The sequence below is a fragment of the Bos grunniens genome, chromosome 22 (genome assembly GCF_055505025.1).
Source record: "Bos grunniens cultivar Pamir isolate PY7600 chromosome 22, Bosgru_T2T1.0, whole genome shotgun sequence".
In the NCBI taxonomy this organism is placed as follows: domain Eukaryota; kingdom Metazoa; phylum Chordata; class Mammalia; order Artiodactyla; family Bovidae; genus Bos; species Bos grunniens.
In genome coordinates, this window is record NC_141186.1 from 11388494 (window position 1) to 11403766 (window position 15273).

At 43.1% G+C, this 15273-nt stretch overlaps 1 protein-coding gene across 2 annotated transcripts in view; it reads left to right on the forward strand.

The window, feature by feature from the left end:
* The window catches only part of ITGA9 (integrin subunit alpha 9), a 364736-nt gene that overhangs the window by 211537 nt on the left and 137926 nt on the right, over window positions 1-15273 (forward strand). For both annotated transcript variants that reach the window (XM_086365876.1, XM_086365877.1), the window contains exon 18: window positions 14170-14320. In XM_086365876.1, coding sequence (XP_086222002.1) covers window positions 14170-14320 — 151 coding nt within the window. The remainder of the gene's footprint in view (window positions 1-14169; window positions 14321-15273) is intronic.

Consider the following 15273-nt stretch of genomic DNA (forward strand, 5'->3'; position numbering starts at 1 on the left):
CGATCTGGCTCTTTGAATGCAAGTGCTTCTGTAATGAAGACTCTCAGGGGCTTTGGACCAACTCTCATATACAGCAGTAGACTTAACTATAAAAGTGTTCAGTCTGTGGGGTGAACAGAGGCTGAAGAGTAATAACCATGATGACATTCCAGGACAAAGTGGTGTCAACACTTGTGCCTTGGAGGTATTGGCAATTGCGTTCTTGGGTTGGAAAGCTAAGGACAGTGTTAGGAGTGCATGCCTTGCAGAAATGGGCTCATAAACTTGTGCTTGCTGCCATCTGTATTTTCTCATATTGGTCCCTGGTTATTCTTCTCAAAGTGAATGGCACTGAGGAAGCTCAGAAATTCAGATACCACCCTCAGATTCAGCAAGGGTGGTACCCTGTCTGTCTTAAGGTGCACTAGATTGGGGCTGGGACAGCCCTAGTCTTCTATTAAGAGTGATTTCCAGTCATAGACAACCAGAACAGCACCCTTGGTGCAAGCCATCGGTAGCCAGCTCTGGGGAAGGGGTGTGTTCGGTCACCCATACCTATGTTTCCTAGGTCCGTGGGAAGAAATGGAGACTGTGGCATCTGAGTTGGATCCTTGTGACAGTTGCACAAGAAGGCAAGTGAACAGAATGTGGATCACAAGGGTTGGAGAGGGGTTTCTCCACAGCCTTGAGCCCCTTCCAGTTGGTCAAAGATAACAGGATTAGCTGATGTGACCTGCCAGCAACAGACCTCAAGGCCTCATTCACTGGGTCATAAAGTTGGTATAGGGCCTCCATCAGCAGGCACTGTTAGTGATGTCAAATCTCTTTACTCTTGTGTGCTGGCCTGGTGTCTGGCTCCAGAAACTGCATCTATCTGCCTGCTCTGCCCACTGGGTAGTGGGCCAGAGGTGCTGAAAGAGATGCCCTCTCTCTCCCACATCAGCCATCAACCAGTAACTGGAGTCAGCATGTAAATTCTTCCTCCACTGCACAGATGGGACAGTTGAAGGCATTCCTATGGCCTAGATCTGTGTGGCTTCCTTCCTTTCTCCTACCATGTCACATGCAACCCATGAGGTTCACCTGCCCAGAGCACTACTTGGGGCATCAGGTTTTGGTAAAATTCAAAAATTACTTTCTGAGGAAGAAAAGTACATATGCGGGGTACCTTTCCTTTAAAAAAATATATATATATGTATCTTACAATATGTATTACAGCCTTTTACAACTGAGTGAGTTTCAGGAAGCTAATATCAATTTTATGTCTTTAAATACTCAATTTTGTTTTTACCCCAGTTTATTTATCCTAGACCTCTGCTTCATATGAGCAAAACTATACCACTGAAAACTAGTCACAAATCAGCAATATATTAAAAATAAAATATGTAGAATTTACTGAGAGGCTAGAACAGTTCTGGCAAATAGAAATATAATATAAGCCACATAGGCAATTTTGAACTTTCTGACTGCTTTCTGGTAGTCACACTGAAAAATTAAAGTGGAACTTATGTGACAAATTTTATTTAGAATATCAAAAATCACTTAAACATGTCATTAATGCAAAAGCAATGTTTGAGATTTTTAAATCCTTGTTTGCCTTATTGCACCGAGTCTTTGGAACCTTTTATACTAATTCAGATCTGCCGCATTGTCAGTGCTCAAAAGGTACATGTGTCCTGTGGCTACAGTATCTGACAGCACAGATCTGGAACTTGCACTTCAGGGTTGACCCACTCACTCAACGAGGAAGCTGGGGTAATTACATGCCAGTTCCCATCAGTCATTGGTTGAGGGCTGCTACAGAGAATATCAGTGGCTTAATTCTTAGGCACTTAACTGACCTGCAGCAAAAAAAAAAAAAAAGTCCTCCAGTAAAAGATGGCGATGGTAGCAGATAGAATTGCAGCCTTGGAGGCTGTAGTGAAAAGGCCCCTAGGAACAGGAGCAGAACCACCCATAACCTACTGTGTTTTACAATACCTTTCTTTGGTGACTTATTGTATATTATCAAATGACTTGCAACACACTTGGGATTAGTGACCCAAAATGACTGTAAAGTTTACTGGCCTACAAGGATAAAGTCAGAACTCTGACATTCAAGGTCCATGGGAATCTGGGCACATCCTACATATTCTATTTGCCTTCTAGCCATCATTTTGCTAAGAATATCCTGCCTCTTTTTTTATTATTTCTGAGTCATTTCTATCCCTATATCTGTTGGGTTTTTTTCTCTGCCTGGAATGTCCTTCCTTTTTATCCACCCCTCATGCCCCTTATCCTTGAAAGATGTGACTCATTTCTACATCTCTTACGGAACTTCTTATGATAACTTCAGTCTACAGTGATTTCTTCACTATGTATTTCTCTTTCATCTTATCCAGCACCTGTTCCTTTGGCGTGACTTCTCTTATCCACTTCATGGTGCAGCTCCTTCACGTAGTACTCAGTTTATTTGGTGCTTTTTGCTCATATTTCTTATAGGAAGACATCAGATGAGGATCTGTGGTTTTATGGATTTTTTTTCATGTTTGTAATTTTAAGCACTAATTGTTAAAAGGCTCTGATAGTTGTCAACAAAGTGCCAAGAAGGAGATTGCCCAACAGAGCTGCTGAAGGCATCTGAAATCATCCTGATTGCCTCCACCAATTTCAAGGAAAATTGTCAAGAGGAAAATAAGCACCCCCAATAGCTTTCGTAAAGAGGTGGCACCACTCAGTGTTCTAAATATTTGAAATGGTAAGAAAGCAACTACAATTTCCTTTCTCATCTTATACCCAAATAAGTTTTATGTAAATTTTATACCATTTAGTTGTATTTTTATGTACTTCAGGAGTAATGGGCATAGAAGGAGGATCGCTGGACCAGAAATTAGGATGGCTGCCTGGCTCTGGCACTGTCTGCTGTGTGGCTGCAGGAAAGTGGTTAATTCTGGCCTTTATCTGCAAAATGATAACGCAAATGAGTTCCCATTCAGCTGTCGAATTCCATTTCTGATTTTATGATGTCTGCTCATTTTTAAGAATAGGCATCATTCTTTATGATTTTCAATTGCAGTGGCTATGATTTATGTCATTGCTTTTATGGCACATTGTTGAGGATATCTGTGATTTGTTGGATGCTGAATGCTTACTCAGGAATGCAGCCCCAATTCTGACATTTCTCCTATGGGAGAATATGTTCCGCTTCACAGTGTCCTTTTTAATATGATTTCCATGAACGGAAGAACTAGGGTGTGTGCGTGTATGTGTGTGAATAGTCAGTCGGCCACATTTTTGTTGACAGGGCTATCATCCCATTAATTGTAGGATTCATGGTTCACTTCCTTGATAATACCTCGCCTAATATCCCCCATGGCCCTCTCCTAACCTCACTGTCCTTGCAGAATCCCTTCTTTGTACTCTCATCACATAAAGGATCTCATAAGGATGTTTCCTTATCTCTTAGCACACATTGACATCAGATTATATCTGACCTGTTTGTTTCCTTCACTGGACTGTGAACTTCCTGAGGGATGGAATTTGTATCCGTGGTGCCTCAGTTGAGCAGGTAGTCTTAAAAAGTGATGGCTAGATAAATGATTAGAAAGAGGAAGGGAGGGACGATAGGCAGGAGGGTGGAAGGAGGAAGGCAGGGCAGGAAGAATAGATGGATTTGACTGCCCTACACTGTTATCCTGGGCTTTGCAGATGTTATTCAGTTTCCCAGTTGTGTCTGACTCTGCCACCCCATGGACTGAAGCATGCCAGGCCTCCCTGTCCCTCCCCATCTCCTGGAGTCTGCCCACGTTCATGTCTATTGCATCGGTGATACTATCCAGCCATCTCATCCTCTGACTCCCTCTTCTCCCTCTGCCCGCAGTCTTTCCCAGCATCAGGGACTTTTCCAGTGGGTTGACTCTTTGTATCAGGTGACCAAAATACTGGAGCTTCAGCTTCATCATCAGTCTTTCCAGTGAGTATTCAGGGTTGGTTTCCCCTAAGATTGACCGGTTTGATCTCCCTGCTGTCCAAGGGACTCTCAGGAGTCATCAATTCTTTGGTGCTCTGCCTTCTTTACGGTCCAGCTCTCATAACCATACATGACCACTGGGAAGACCATAGCCTTGACTATATGGACCTTTCTTAGCAGAGTGATGTCTCTCTCTGCTTTTCAACACGCTTGTTTGCTTTCCTGCCAAGAAGCAATCATCTTCTGATTTCATGGCTGCAGTCACCATCTGCAGTGATTTTAGAGCCCAAGAAGAGGAAATCTGTCACTGCTTCCACCTTTTCCCCTTCTATTTACCATGAACTAATGGGGCTTGATGCCATGATCTTAGTTTTTTTTTTTTTTAATGTTTAGTTTCAAGCCAGCCTTTTCAGTCTCCTCCTTCACCTTCATCTTTAGTTCTTTAGTTACTTTTTGCTTTCTGCCATTAGAGTGGTATCATCTGCATATCTGAGATTGCTGATGTTTCTCCCACCTATCTTAATCCCAGTTTATAACTCATCCAGCCTGGCATTTCTCATGATGCACTTAGCATATAAGTTAAACAAACAGGTTGACAGCAGACAGCCCTGTTGTATTCCTTTCTCAATTTTGAACCAATCAGTTGTTCCAATTGGGTTCTAACTGTTGCTTCTTGACCCACATACAGGTTTCTCAGGAGACAGATAAGATGGTCTGGTATTCCCATCTCTTTAAGAGCTTTCCACAGTTTGTTATGATCTATACAGTAAAAGGCTTTAGTCAACGAAACAGATGTACATGTTTTTCTGGAATTCCCTTGCTTTCTCTTTGATCCTGCAAATGTTGGCAGTTTGATTTCTGGTTCCTCTGCCTTTTCTAAAACCCAGCTTGGGTATCTGAAAGTTCTTGGTTCACATAATACTGAAGCCTAGCATGCAAGATTTTAAGCATGACCTTATTAGCATGGGAGATGAGTGCAATTGTCCAATAGTTTAAACATTTTTTAGTACTCTCTTCTTGGGAATTGGGATGAGGATTGACATTTTCCAGTCCTGTGGCCACTGCTATGCCCTCCAGATTTGCTGACATATTGAGTGCAACACTTTTATAGCATCATCTTTTAGAGTTTTGAATAGCTTTACTGGAATTCCATTACATCCTCTAGCTTTATTGACAGCAGTGCTTCCTAAGGCCCACCTGACTTTGCACTCCAGGATGTCTGGCTCTTGGTGACTGACCACAACATCATGGTTATCAGGTTTATTAAGATCTTTTTTGTACAGTTCTTCCATGTATTCTTCCCATCTCTTCTTGATTGCTTCAGCTTCTCCTAGGTCTCTACCATTTCTGTCCTTTACTGTGCTCGTCTTTGGGCAAAATATTCCCTTGATATTTCCAGTTTTCCTGAAGAGACCTCTAGTCTTTCCCCTTCTGTTGTTTTCCTCTATTTTTAAACATTATTCATTGAAGAAGGCCCTCCTGTCTCTCCTTGTTATTCTTTGGAACTCTGCATTTATTTGCGTGTACCTTTCCCTTTCTTCCTTGCTTTTTGCTTTTCTTCTTTCTTCAGCTATTTGTAAAGCCTCCTCAGATAACCAGTTTGCCTTCTTGCTTTTCTTTTTCTTTGGGATGGTTTTGTTCGATGCCTTCTGTACAGTATTACGGAACTCTGTCCACATTCTTCAGGCACACTGTTATCTAGATCTAATCCCTTGACTCTATTCATCACCTCTGCTGCATATTCATAGGGGATTTGATTTAAGTCCTACCTGGATGGCCTAGTGGTTTTCCCCACTTTCTTCATTTTAAGCCCAAATTTTGCTATGAGAAACTGATTATCTGAGCCACAGTCAGCTCCAGGTCTTGTTTTTGATGACTGTACACAGCTTCTCCATCTTCAGCTACAAAGAATGTAATCAATTTGATTTGGGTATTGACCATTTGGCGATAGCCATGTGTAAAGTAGTCTTTTGTGTTGTTGAAAAAGGGAGCTTGCTATGACCAGTGCATTCTCTTGGCAGAATTCAGATAGCCTTTGCTCTGCTTCATTTTGTACTCCAAGGCCAAACTTACCTGTTACTCCAGGTATCTCTTGACTTCCTGCTTTTGCATTACAATCCCCAATGATGAATAGAACATATTTCTTTAGTGTTAGTTCTAGGAGGTCTTCTAGGTCTTCAAAGAACTGATCAACCTCAACTTCTTCGGCATTGGTGGTAGGGCCATAGACTTGGATTACTGTGATGTTGAATGACTTGCCTTGGAAATGAACCAAGATCATTCTGTCATTTTTGAGGTTGCACCCAAGTACAGCATTTTGGACTGTTTTGTTGATTATGAGGGCTACTCCATTTCTTCTATGGGATTCTTGTCCGCAGTAGTAGATATAATGGTCATCTGAATTAAATTTGCCCATTCCTGTCCATTTTAGTTCATAGATTCCTAAGATGTCAATGTTTATTCCTACCATCTCCTGCTTCATCATGTTCAATTTACCTTGATTCTTGGACCTAACATTCCAGATTCCCATGCAGTACTTTGCAGCATCAGATTTTATTTCCATCACCAGACACATCCACAGCTGAGCGTTGATTGTACTTTGGCCCAGCAGCTTCATTCTTTCTGGGGCTATTAGTAGTTTTCTTCTACTCTTCCCTAACAGCATATTGGAAACCTTCTGACCTTGGTCAGATCTTTTTGTCTTTTTAAACAGTTGATGAGGTTCTCACAGCAAGTATACTGGGGTGGTTTCCATTCCCTCCTACAGTGGATCTTGTTTTGTCAGAACTCTCCACTATGACCCATCTGTCTTGGGTGGCCCTACCTGGCATGGCTCATAGGTTCTTTGAGTTACACAAGCCTCTTCACTCCACAACAAGGCAGTTATCTGTGAAGGGGTTTCCAGATGACTCAGTGGTAAGGAATCTGCCCATCAATGCAGGAGACTGGGGTTCTGTCCCTGGGTCAGGAAGATCCCCTGGAGGAAGAAATGGCAACCCACTTCAATATTCTTGTCTGAAAAATCCCATGGACAGAGGAGCCTGGAGGGCTACAGCCCATGGGGTCTCAAAGAGTTAGGCACAATTTAGTAGCACATTGAGCACACTATTATTATAGTTGTCATTATCAAATATAGCTGTGGGTCACAAATATAACGTCAGTCCTAATAACAGTATAAGAAGTTTTGCAAACTCAAACACAGTTGATTGGAATACACTCAATTGGATTAGTATGTCTTAGTATACTTTACTCAGGCCCCTTTTCCCAAAGAAAGGCAGTGCCAAAGAATGTTCAAACTACTGCACAGTTGGACTCATCTCACACACTAGTAAAGTAATAATTCTCCAAGCCAGGCTACAGCAGTATGTGAACTGTGAACTTCCAGATATTCAAGCTGGTTTTAGAAAAGGCAGAGGAACCAGAGATCAAGTTCCAACATGCACTAGATCATCGAAAAAGCAAGAGAGTTCCAGAAAAACATCTATTTCTGCTTTATTGACTACACCAAAGCCTTTGACTGTGTGGCTCACAATAAACTGTGGAAAATTCTCCAAGAAATGGGAATACCAGGCCTCCTGACCTGCCTCTTGAGAAATCTATATGCAGATCACGAAGCAACAGTTAGAACTGGACATGGAACAACAGACTAATTCCAAATAGGAAAAGGAGTACATCAAGGCTGTACATTGTCACCCTGCTTATTTAACTTATATGTAGAGTACATCATGAGAAATGCTAGGCTGGATGAAACACAAGCTGGAATCAAGATTGCCAGAAGAAATATCAATAACCTCAGATACATAGATGACACCACCCCTATGGCAGAAAACAAAGAAGAATAAAGAGCCTCTTGATGAAAGTGAAAGAGAAGAGTGAAAAATTTGGCTTAAAACTCAGCATTCAGAAAACTAAGATCATGGCATCTGGTCCCATCATTTCATGCAAATAGATGGGGAAACAGTGGAAACAGTGAGAGACTTTATTTTTGGGGGCTCCAAAATCACTGCAGATGGTGATTGCAGCCATGAAATTAAAAGATGCTTACTCCTTGGAAGGAAAGTTATGACCAAGCCAGACAGCATATTAGAAAGCAGAGGCATTACTTTGCCAACAAAGGTCCATCTAGTCAAGGCTATGGTTTTTCCAGTAGTCAATGTATGGATGTGAGAGTTGGACTATAAAGAAAGCTGAGTGCCAAAGAATTAATGATTTTGAACTGTGGTGTTGGAGAAGACTCTTGAGAGTCCCTTGGACTGCATGGAGATCCAACCAGTCCATCCTAAAGGAGATTAGTCCTGGGTGTTCATTGGAAGGACTGATGCTAAAGCTGAAACGCCAATACATTGGCCACCTCATGCGAAGAGTTGACTCATTGGAAAAGACTCTGATGCTGGGAGGGATTGGGGGCAAGAGGAGAAGGGGACGACAGAAGATGAGATGGCTGGATGGCATCACTGGCTCAATGGAGATCAGTTTAAGTGAACTCCAGGAGTTGGTGATGGACAGGGAGGCCTGGCGTGCTGCAATTCATGGGGTCGCAAAGAGTCGAACACAACTGAGTGTTCAAAGGCATTAATTCTTCAGCAGTCTACTTTCTTTATGGTCTAACTCTCACATTCATACATGACTACTGGAAAAACCTTAGCTTTAACTAGATGGACCATTGTTGGCAAAGTAATGTCTCTGCTTTTTAATATGCTGTCTAGGTTGATCATAACTTTCCTTCCAAGGAGCAAGTGTCTTTTAATTTCATGGCTGTAATCACCATCTGCAGTGATTTTGGAGCCCCCAAAAATAAAGTCTCTCACTGTTTCCACTTTTAAATTCATGGCTGCAGTCACCATCTGCAGTGATTTTGGAGCCCCCCAAAATTAAGTCTGTCACTATTTCCATTATTTCCCCATCTATTTGCTGTGAAGCGATGGGACTGGCTGCCATGATCTTAGTTTTATGAATGTTGAGTTTTAAGCCAGTTTTTCACTCTTCTCTTTCACTTTCATCAAGAGGCTCTTCAGTTCCTCTTCGCTTTCTTCCCTAAGGGTGGTGTCACGTGCATATCTGATATTGATATTTCTTTCAGCAGTCTTGATTCCAGCTTGTGCTTCATCCACCCCGGCATTTCGCATGATGTACTCTGCATATGTTAAATCAGCAGGGTGACAATATACAGCCTTGTGCACTCCTTTCTGATAGCTCAGATATCTGCTGTAAGATAAGCTTTATAGAAACTGTACAGTTTGTACCTTATGTTAATGACTAATCATGATTTTCGTATAAAAGTACACGAGTCATTGGTGTACATAGAAGTCTGACCCACTTAAAAGACTGTGAAAGCAAATTAGAATTAATGGGAAAATTTCTCGGGGACTAAAATACCTTGAACATTAGAAAGATGGTTCTTCAGCAAGTCAGAAAGCACCTGTGGAATGTTTGGCACAAAAACGCTGTGTCCCACCAGTTTATTCTTTCAGCAGTCCTGTCTGAGGGGTTGGTCTTTGTGGAATCTTGTTTTTCTCAGATGTCATTAAAAGACATTTCTTGCCAAAGCCCTTTCTGACTGAGGTGGAGTTTATATAAGAGCTACAGCTCAGGCAGCCTTTGTGACGAAGGCAGTTTGGCACTAGTTCCAGCTCAGTGCCTTTGTGCCCAGGTGACCTTGATCAAAGTGGGCTCCCCTGTGGGGTTCTCAGCATCTTCACCTGTAAATGTGAAGGTTGAACCGACAATCTGTTGTGGGATGTTGTCCATGCCATTCATTCATTCATTCAACAGGAGTTTGTTGAACACCTACTAAATTAGGCACCGTTTATCCCTGAGGGTTCAGTGACAGGCAAAACCAGAAATAGGTTCCTGCCTGCTGGTGCCTAGATCCTAGTAGGGGGAAGAGATCATCCTTAATCAAATAGCCTGGAAATAAATATGTCAACCCAGCCTTGGGAAATGCCATGAAGAGCTGGTGGAGTCCTGGGACTGAAGAAGCTCCTAATCGGGAGATTTATTTCACTCAGAAGGGAGACCAAAGAGGACCTCCTAGAGGAGTGAGAGGGGCTGGAGAACATGGGCTGTGGTGGAGAGGCACGGGAGGCACTGAATTCTAAGCCCAGCAACTTGGCCACCTTATCTCACGGCATCTCGATTTCCTCATCTCTAAAAATGGAACTGACACCAGGAGCTCTTCATGCTGTTGTAGGTTTCAGGACAACTTGTTTGAAAATACCCAGCACCAGGCAAATTACACTGCATTGCATTTCTAAGAATAGCTTTGGAAACAGAGATGTACTGTTTTGTACATGGATTTTTAGATGTGGGGAAAGAGTGAAAACAGCTTGGAAGATTCTTTTGTTACAACGTCTGAGTTCACTTTCGGCCCTGGAAGGTCCCTGGCTTTCCTTAATCATAGAGCCAAGTTTGCATCACTTGACTTTGAAATCCTGGGAATGACCTTGCTGCATGATTCAGTGATAGAGGCCTGAGCTTTGGGGGCTGGCAAAAGGTTAGATATCCCTTGCCATATATACACGAGGGGAGGAGGCTGATCACATGAACAACAGCACTGGTGTGAGGAGGCAGCCCCTGCCCCATTGTCCTCAGCTTTTCTCTCTTGTCTGTATGCTTAATATTTCATTTGGAAACAGTGGACACTTTCTGCAGCTACTTGTGGGTGCTTATGCAATTCCTTCTTGAGATAAAGTGAGGCTAACACTCTCATAATTCTTCAAGGCCTGAGGATTACTCCTTTAATCTTACAAAAGCAAACAGGAGGACAGAAATAACCCATCAATTGTTTCAAATGAAAATGGCCAACAATAATAAATAATTGCCACAATAACTTGAGGTTAAGGTCTTCATCTGTTGGAGGCCTTTCAAGAATTTGAAGCTTTTCTCCAAGTTAATTTTTCACATCTTGTTTGTTTCCTCAGAGTGTTGCTTCCAAAAGCAAGGCCATTAGATCTCTCGTTACATATGTTATTCTTGTTGACGTGCCAGGCATGCAGGAAAGTGAGGTCCTCTCTTCATAGATGGGTAATGCTGATTCCTCCCTTGCAAAAATCCATATTTCAAAGTATTACAGCGTGCTGAGATTTTGGAGAGTTTTCTTCTCTTTCATGCTGTATTAATGGTTGCAAACAGCAATGAACATGTTAATTTAAGTGGAAAAGGAATTTGTTGGAAGGATATGGTTCAGAGCCTAGGCAGGAAGAAGAGGCAAGGCTTAGCCCAAAATGCCAGCTCTGGGCTCTCAACTCCTCTGCAACTGCCTTAGATGATCTCAGAGAGCCCTAGTGTCTTTGGGCAGCCCTTAGAATTCATGGCCCCAATTGGCAGCATCCACCACCCACACTGAGGCCACTTGACTACCCTTAGTTACATGACTGCACTTACTTAAGTGCCCACACTTGAATGACCAAAAGGAGAGCAAAGGCAGGGTCTGCCCCCTCTACTGCTTATCTTCCTCTCCTACCAATCTTGAGATTCCCTCCAAACAGGAAGGTTTCAGGATCCTGAGTGGCCAAAAATAGCAACTATCCATCATTCAGGGTTTCTCAGGTGGCGCTTGTGGTAAAGAAGCTGCTTGCCAATGCAGGAGACGCGGGTTCAATTTCCTGGACTCTGGAAGATCCCTTGGAGAAGGGAATGGCCACCCAGTCCCCTGTTGTTGCCTGGAAAATCCCATGGACAGAGGAGCCTGGCGGGCTACATCCATAAGGTCACAAATACTCAGACACGACTGAAGCAACTTAGCATGCACACATGCACATCCATCACTCAAACCCTCGTAGGCTTGATCACATCTGCTACCAACTGGTTGGCCAATCAGAGACTGTTCTCCAGTGTGATTTTTGTCTGAAGCTCACATCACCTAATAGTTGTCAGTCTCATGTGCGTCTTCATCCTTGTCCCCACCACCATCCTCATCTCATTGAAGGTCTGTTTACCCCACTCTCCTGGGCTGCCATTTCCCTCCATCTCCTCCCTCTTCAAACGTTCCTCCCTCCTCCTCTCCCTTCCCGGTCTTGGACTCTGCTTTTATTTCACTGCAAAGGAGAGGCATTCCCAGGGGAACTTTCATTTCTTCCTACCACACATCTACCGATGCATCTGGGCCATGTGCCCCGTTTTCTCACTTCATACCGGCTGAGGCCAGCCCCTCTGTTTGTTCACCAGGCCACCCAGCAACTGTGCCTTGTCATATCTTCATTACTTGCCCTCTGTCTAGTAGATCCTTCCCAGTATCATGTAAATATGCCATGTTAATTCCTCTCTGAAAATAAAAAAGCAATTTCTTTGAGCCATTTCCCCTACCAGCTGTCATCCTATTTCTCTGCTTTCCTTTACTGAAAAACTCCTCCAAAGAATTGGCTGTGCCCACTGTTTTCATTTCTTCTACCCCTACCTCTCTTAGACCAACTCCAGACAAGCTTTATCCCTGACACTGCACTTCAGAAGTTCTTATCAAGATCACCAATGACCCCCAGATGGCTAATTCCAAAGGCCAGTTCTAATTTTTCATGTTACTTTGCCACATTTGATGAAATTGATTACTCCTTTCTTGAAGCATGTGGCTGCTTGGAGACTGTCTTGATTTTCTCCTGTCTCCTTATTCACTCTTTTTCTGTCTCCTTTGCTGGCTTATCATCATCTTTAATTGCTAAGTGTGAGCCCCCCTTCTCTATTTACATGTATTCCCTAGTGGTCACTTCTAATCCACCCCAAATGCGTATCTCTGGCCCTGATCCCCTGCTTCCACTCCAGACCGCTACATCCAACTCTCTCAGCGTCTCTTCTTAAAAATCCAATAGGCATTTGAATGTTCTTTGCTGACCTTCTATACCTTTGGTCTTTTGCATCTTGATAAGTGACACCTCTTTCCTTCCAGTTGTTGAATCTAAAATTCTTGCAGCTATCCTTGACTCTTCTCTTTCCTGAACACCCTTCTTCCAATCTGTGAGCAAAATATATTGGCACAATTTTTGAAACATCTAGAATATAACCTCAGCTTCTACCCCCGTGGTTTGAGCTGCCATTTTCTTATACCTGAATTCTTATAAGAACCTTCTCACCAGGCTCTCTTTCCCTCTGACTGAGTATACTCACCATGTACATCACAGCCAGTGTGAGCCTTTAAATATGGAAGTCAGACCATATCATCCCCTGTTCAGAGCCCTGCAGGATCTCCTGTCTCAGAGGCAAACTAAGGTCCTTGTGATGACTCCATCCCTTCACCACTAAACCCATTCCCCTCCCCACTCTGCACCTCACTCATTCTTCTCCAGCCACACTAGTCTCCTAGCTATCCTTGAACACACCAGGCATGACTTCTCCTTTGCTAGTTCCCAAATTCTGTGCATCTTGCTGTCTTTCTTCCTTCTGGTTTCTACTGAGAGGCCACCTCAGTGCAGCTTCCCTGAACCTGCTTATTTAAAATTGCACCCTACTCTCCCTCCAACTATGGTGCCTTCTATCCTTCTTACCCTTTGTAAGTTTTCTCCATTGCTCTTACCCAATCTGACCTGTATATTTGATTCTTTGTGTATATGTTTTTTGTCTCCTTAAAGCTACAGGAAGGCAAGAACTCTCTTTTGTTCACTGCTTTCTCTAGCCTATAAAGTAGTGATTGGCATGTCGTAGGTGCTTAGAAATAGTTGAGTGAATTATCCTATAACCAAAATCCATGATTAGGTTATTGAAAGAAGGTGAAAGTGAAGTCTCTCAGTCATGTCCTACTCTTTGCAACCGCATGGACTATGGCCTACCGGGCTCTTCTGTCCATGGGATTTTCCAGGGAAGAATACTGGAGTGGGTTGCCATTTCCTCCTCCAGGAGATCTTCCTGACCTAGGGATTGAACCCGGGTCTCCTGATTGTAGGCAGACGCTTTACCATCTGAGCCACCAGGGAAGTCGATTAGGTTATTAAATGTGTTATAATTTTCCAAGTTGGATACACTAGATTTCACATGAGCCATAGGATGGCCTAGTGAGTGAGTTAGGCTGCACACCACAGAACCCCACCCCACCACCGCCCCCGCCCCGTGCTTAGATGTGGAAGCTGAGGTCCATGAGGGCTGACTGGGTATCCCAGAACACATGGCTAATTAGTGGGTTCCTGGGATTTGTAGTCCTGATCCAGAGGAGTTTCTCCCACCTGCCCCCCCTGCTCTCAGCTACCCACTACATTCCATGTTACTAATATATTAGTGAAAGTTTCAGCACACTTATTGCTATTCGTTTTTCCTTTTAGCGTTGATGAGAAAACCCCGTATCTAGCTCTGGGGGCTGTGAAGAACATCTCCCTAAACATCTCCATCTCCAACCTCGGGGATGATGCCTATGATGCCAATGTGTCGTTCAACGTTTCTCGGGAGCTCTTCTTCATCAACATGTGGCAGAAGGTAAGAAGGCCCTGTGTCTAGTGCATTTGCTGACTTTCATCATAGCCTGGAATATGCAGTGATTATGCAAATACTGTTACTTTGTGTGGAGGCTCATTTGGAATTATTACAATGATTTCCTCCTGGACTTAGAAAGCATTGTTGGTAAAGCCAAAGAAGAAACTGAATACCCACTGTGCATTGGAGCCATATCTGTATTTGACACCACCTCCCATCCCTTCTATCTTGTGAAACCCTCTCCACACAGTTGTATTCTGGCCCCTTCTCTGAGATGATACAGTCATCATCTCTGGCTCACGCATGTTCTACAGGATTCATGCTTTAGGTCAGCAGTGGTTGTGAAAGACCAGATAAGAAATGAAAGCAAATCACTGCTTATCACATGAGTTATCACCAGCGATGCCTTTGATGTTTTCCATTCAAGGGTCATGAACATCAGCCTTGGCTTTGCCATATTGACTTATTCCTGAAATATTTTAGTGAATTGAGGAAATTAAATTACTTCTATGAATTGAGTGCGTTTTTAAGAGCAATTTAATTTATTTGAATGATGTTTAAATATCATGACTCAGAAAGGAAAAAGGACCTGGTTTTCTCTCCTGTTCCATAATCCCCCTCAGTGAACCACTTTGGGGAAGAAAGAGTAACAGACCTCATCCACAGGCAAGCAGGAGGAATGACTGGACTCAGACGTCCTTCCATGGAGGTTGTCTACCTGTGGTTAGACAGGTTATCTACCTGTGGGCAGCTCTTCTGATGGGAACTTCTGCAGCTTTTCAAAACGTTAACAGCAGTGAACTGCAGTGCCTTGATGTCTGTGTAGAAACGGAGCCAAAATCACTTTCTGAGATAAACCTTGGCCCTGCCCACACGTGAGCTCTAGGCCAACCTTCAGGCTGTGGGCAGCCTTTGTCCAGGCACAGATCCTGTCAGGCTCAATAGTTCGACCAGGA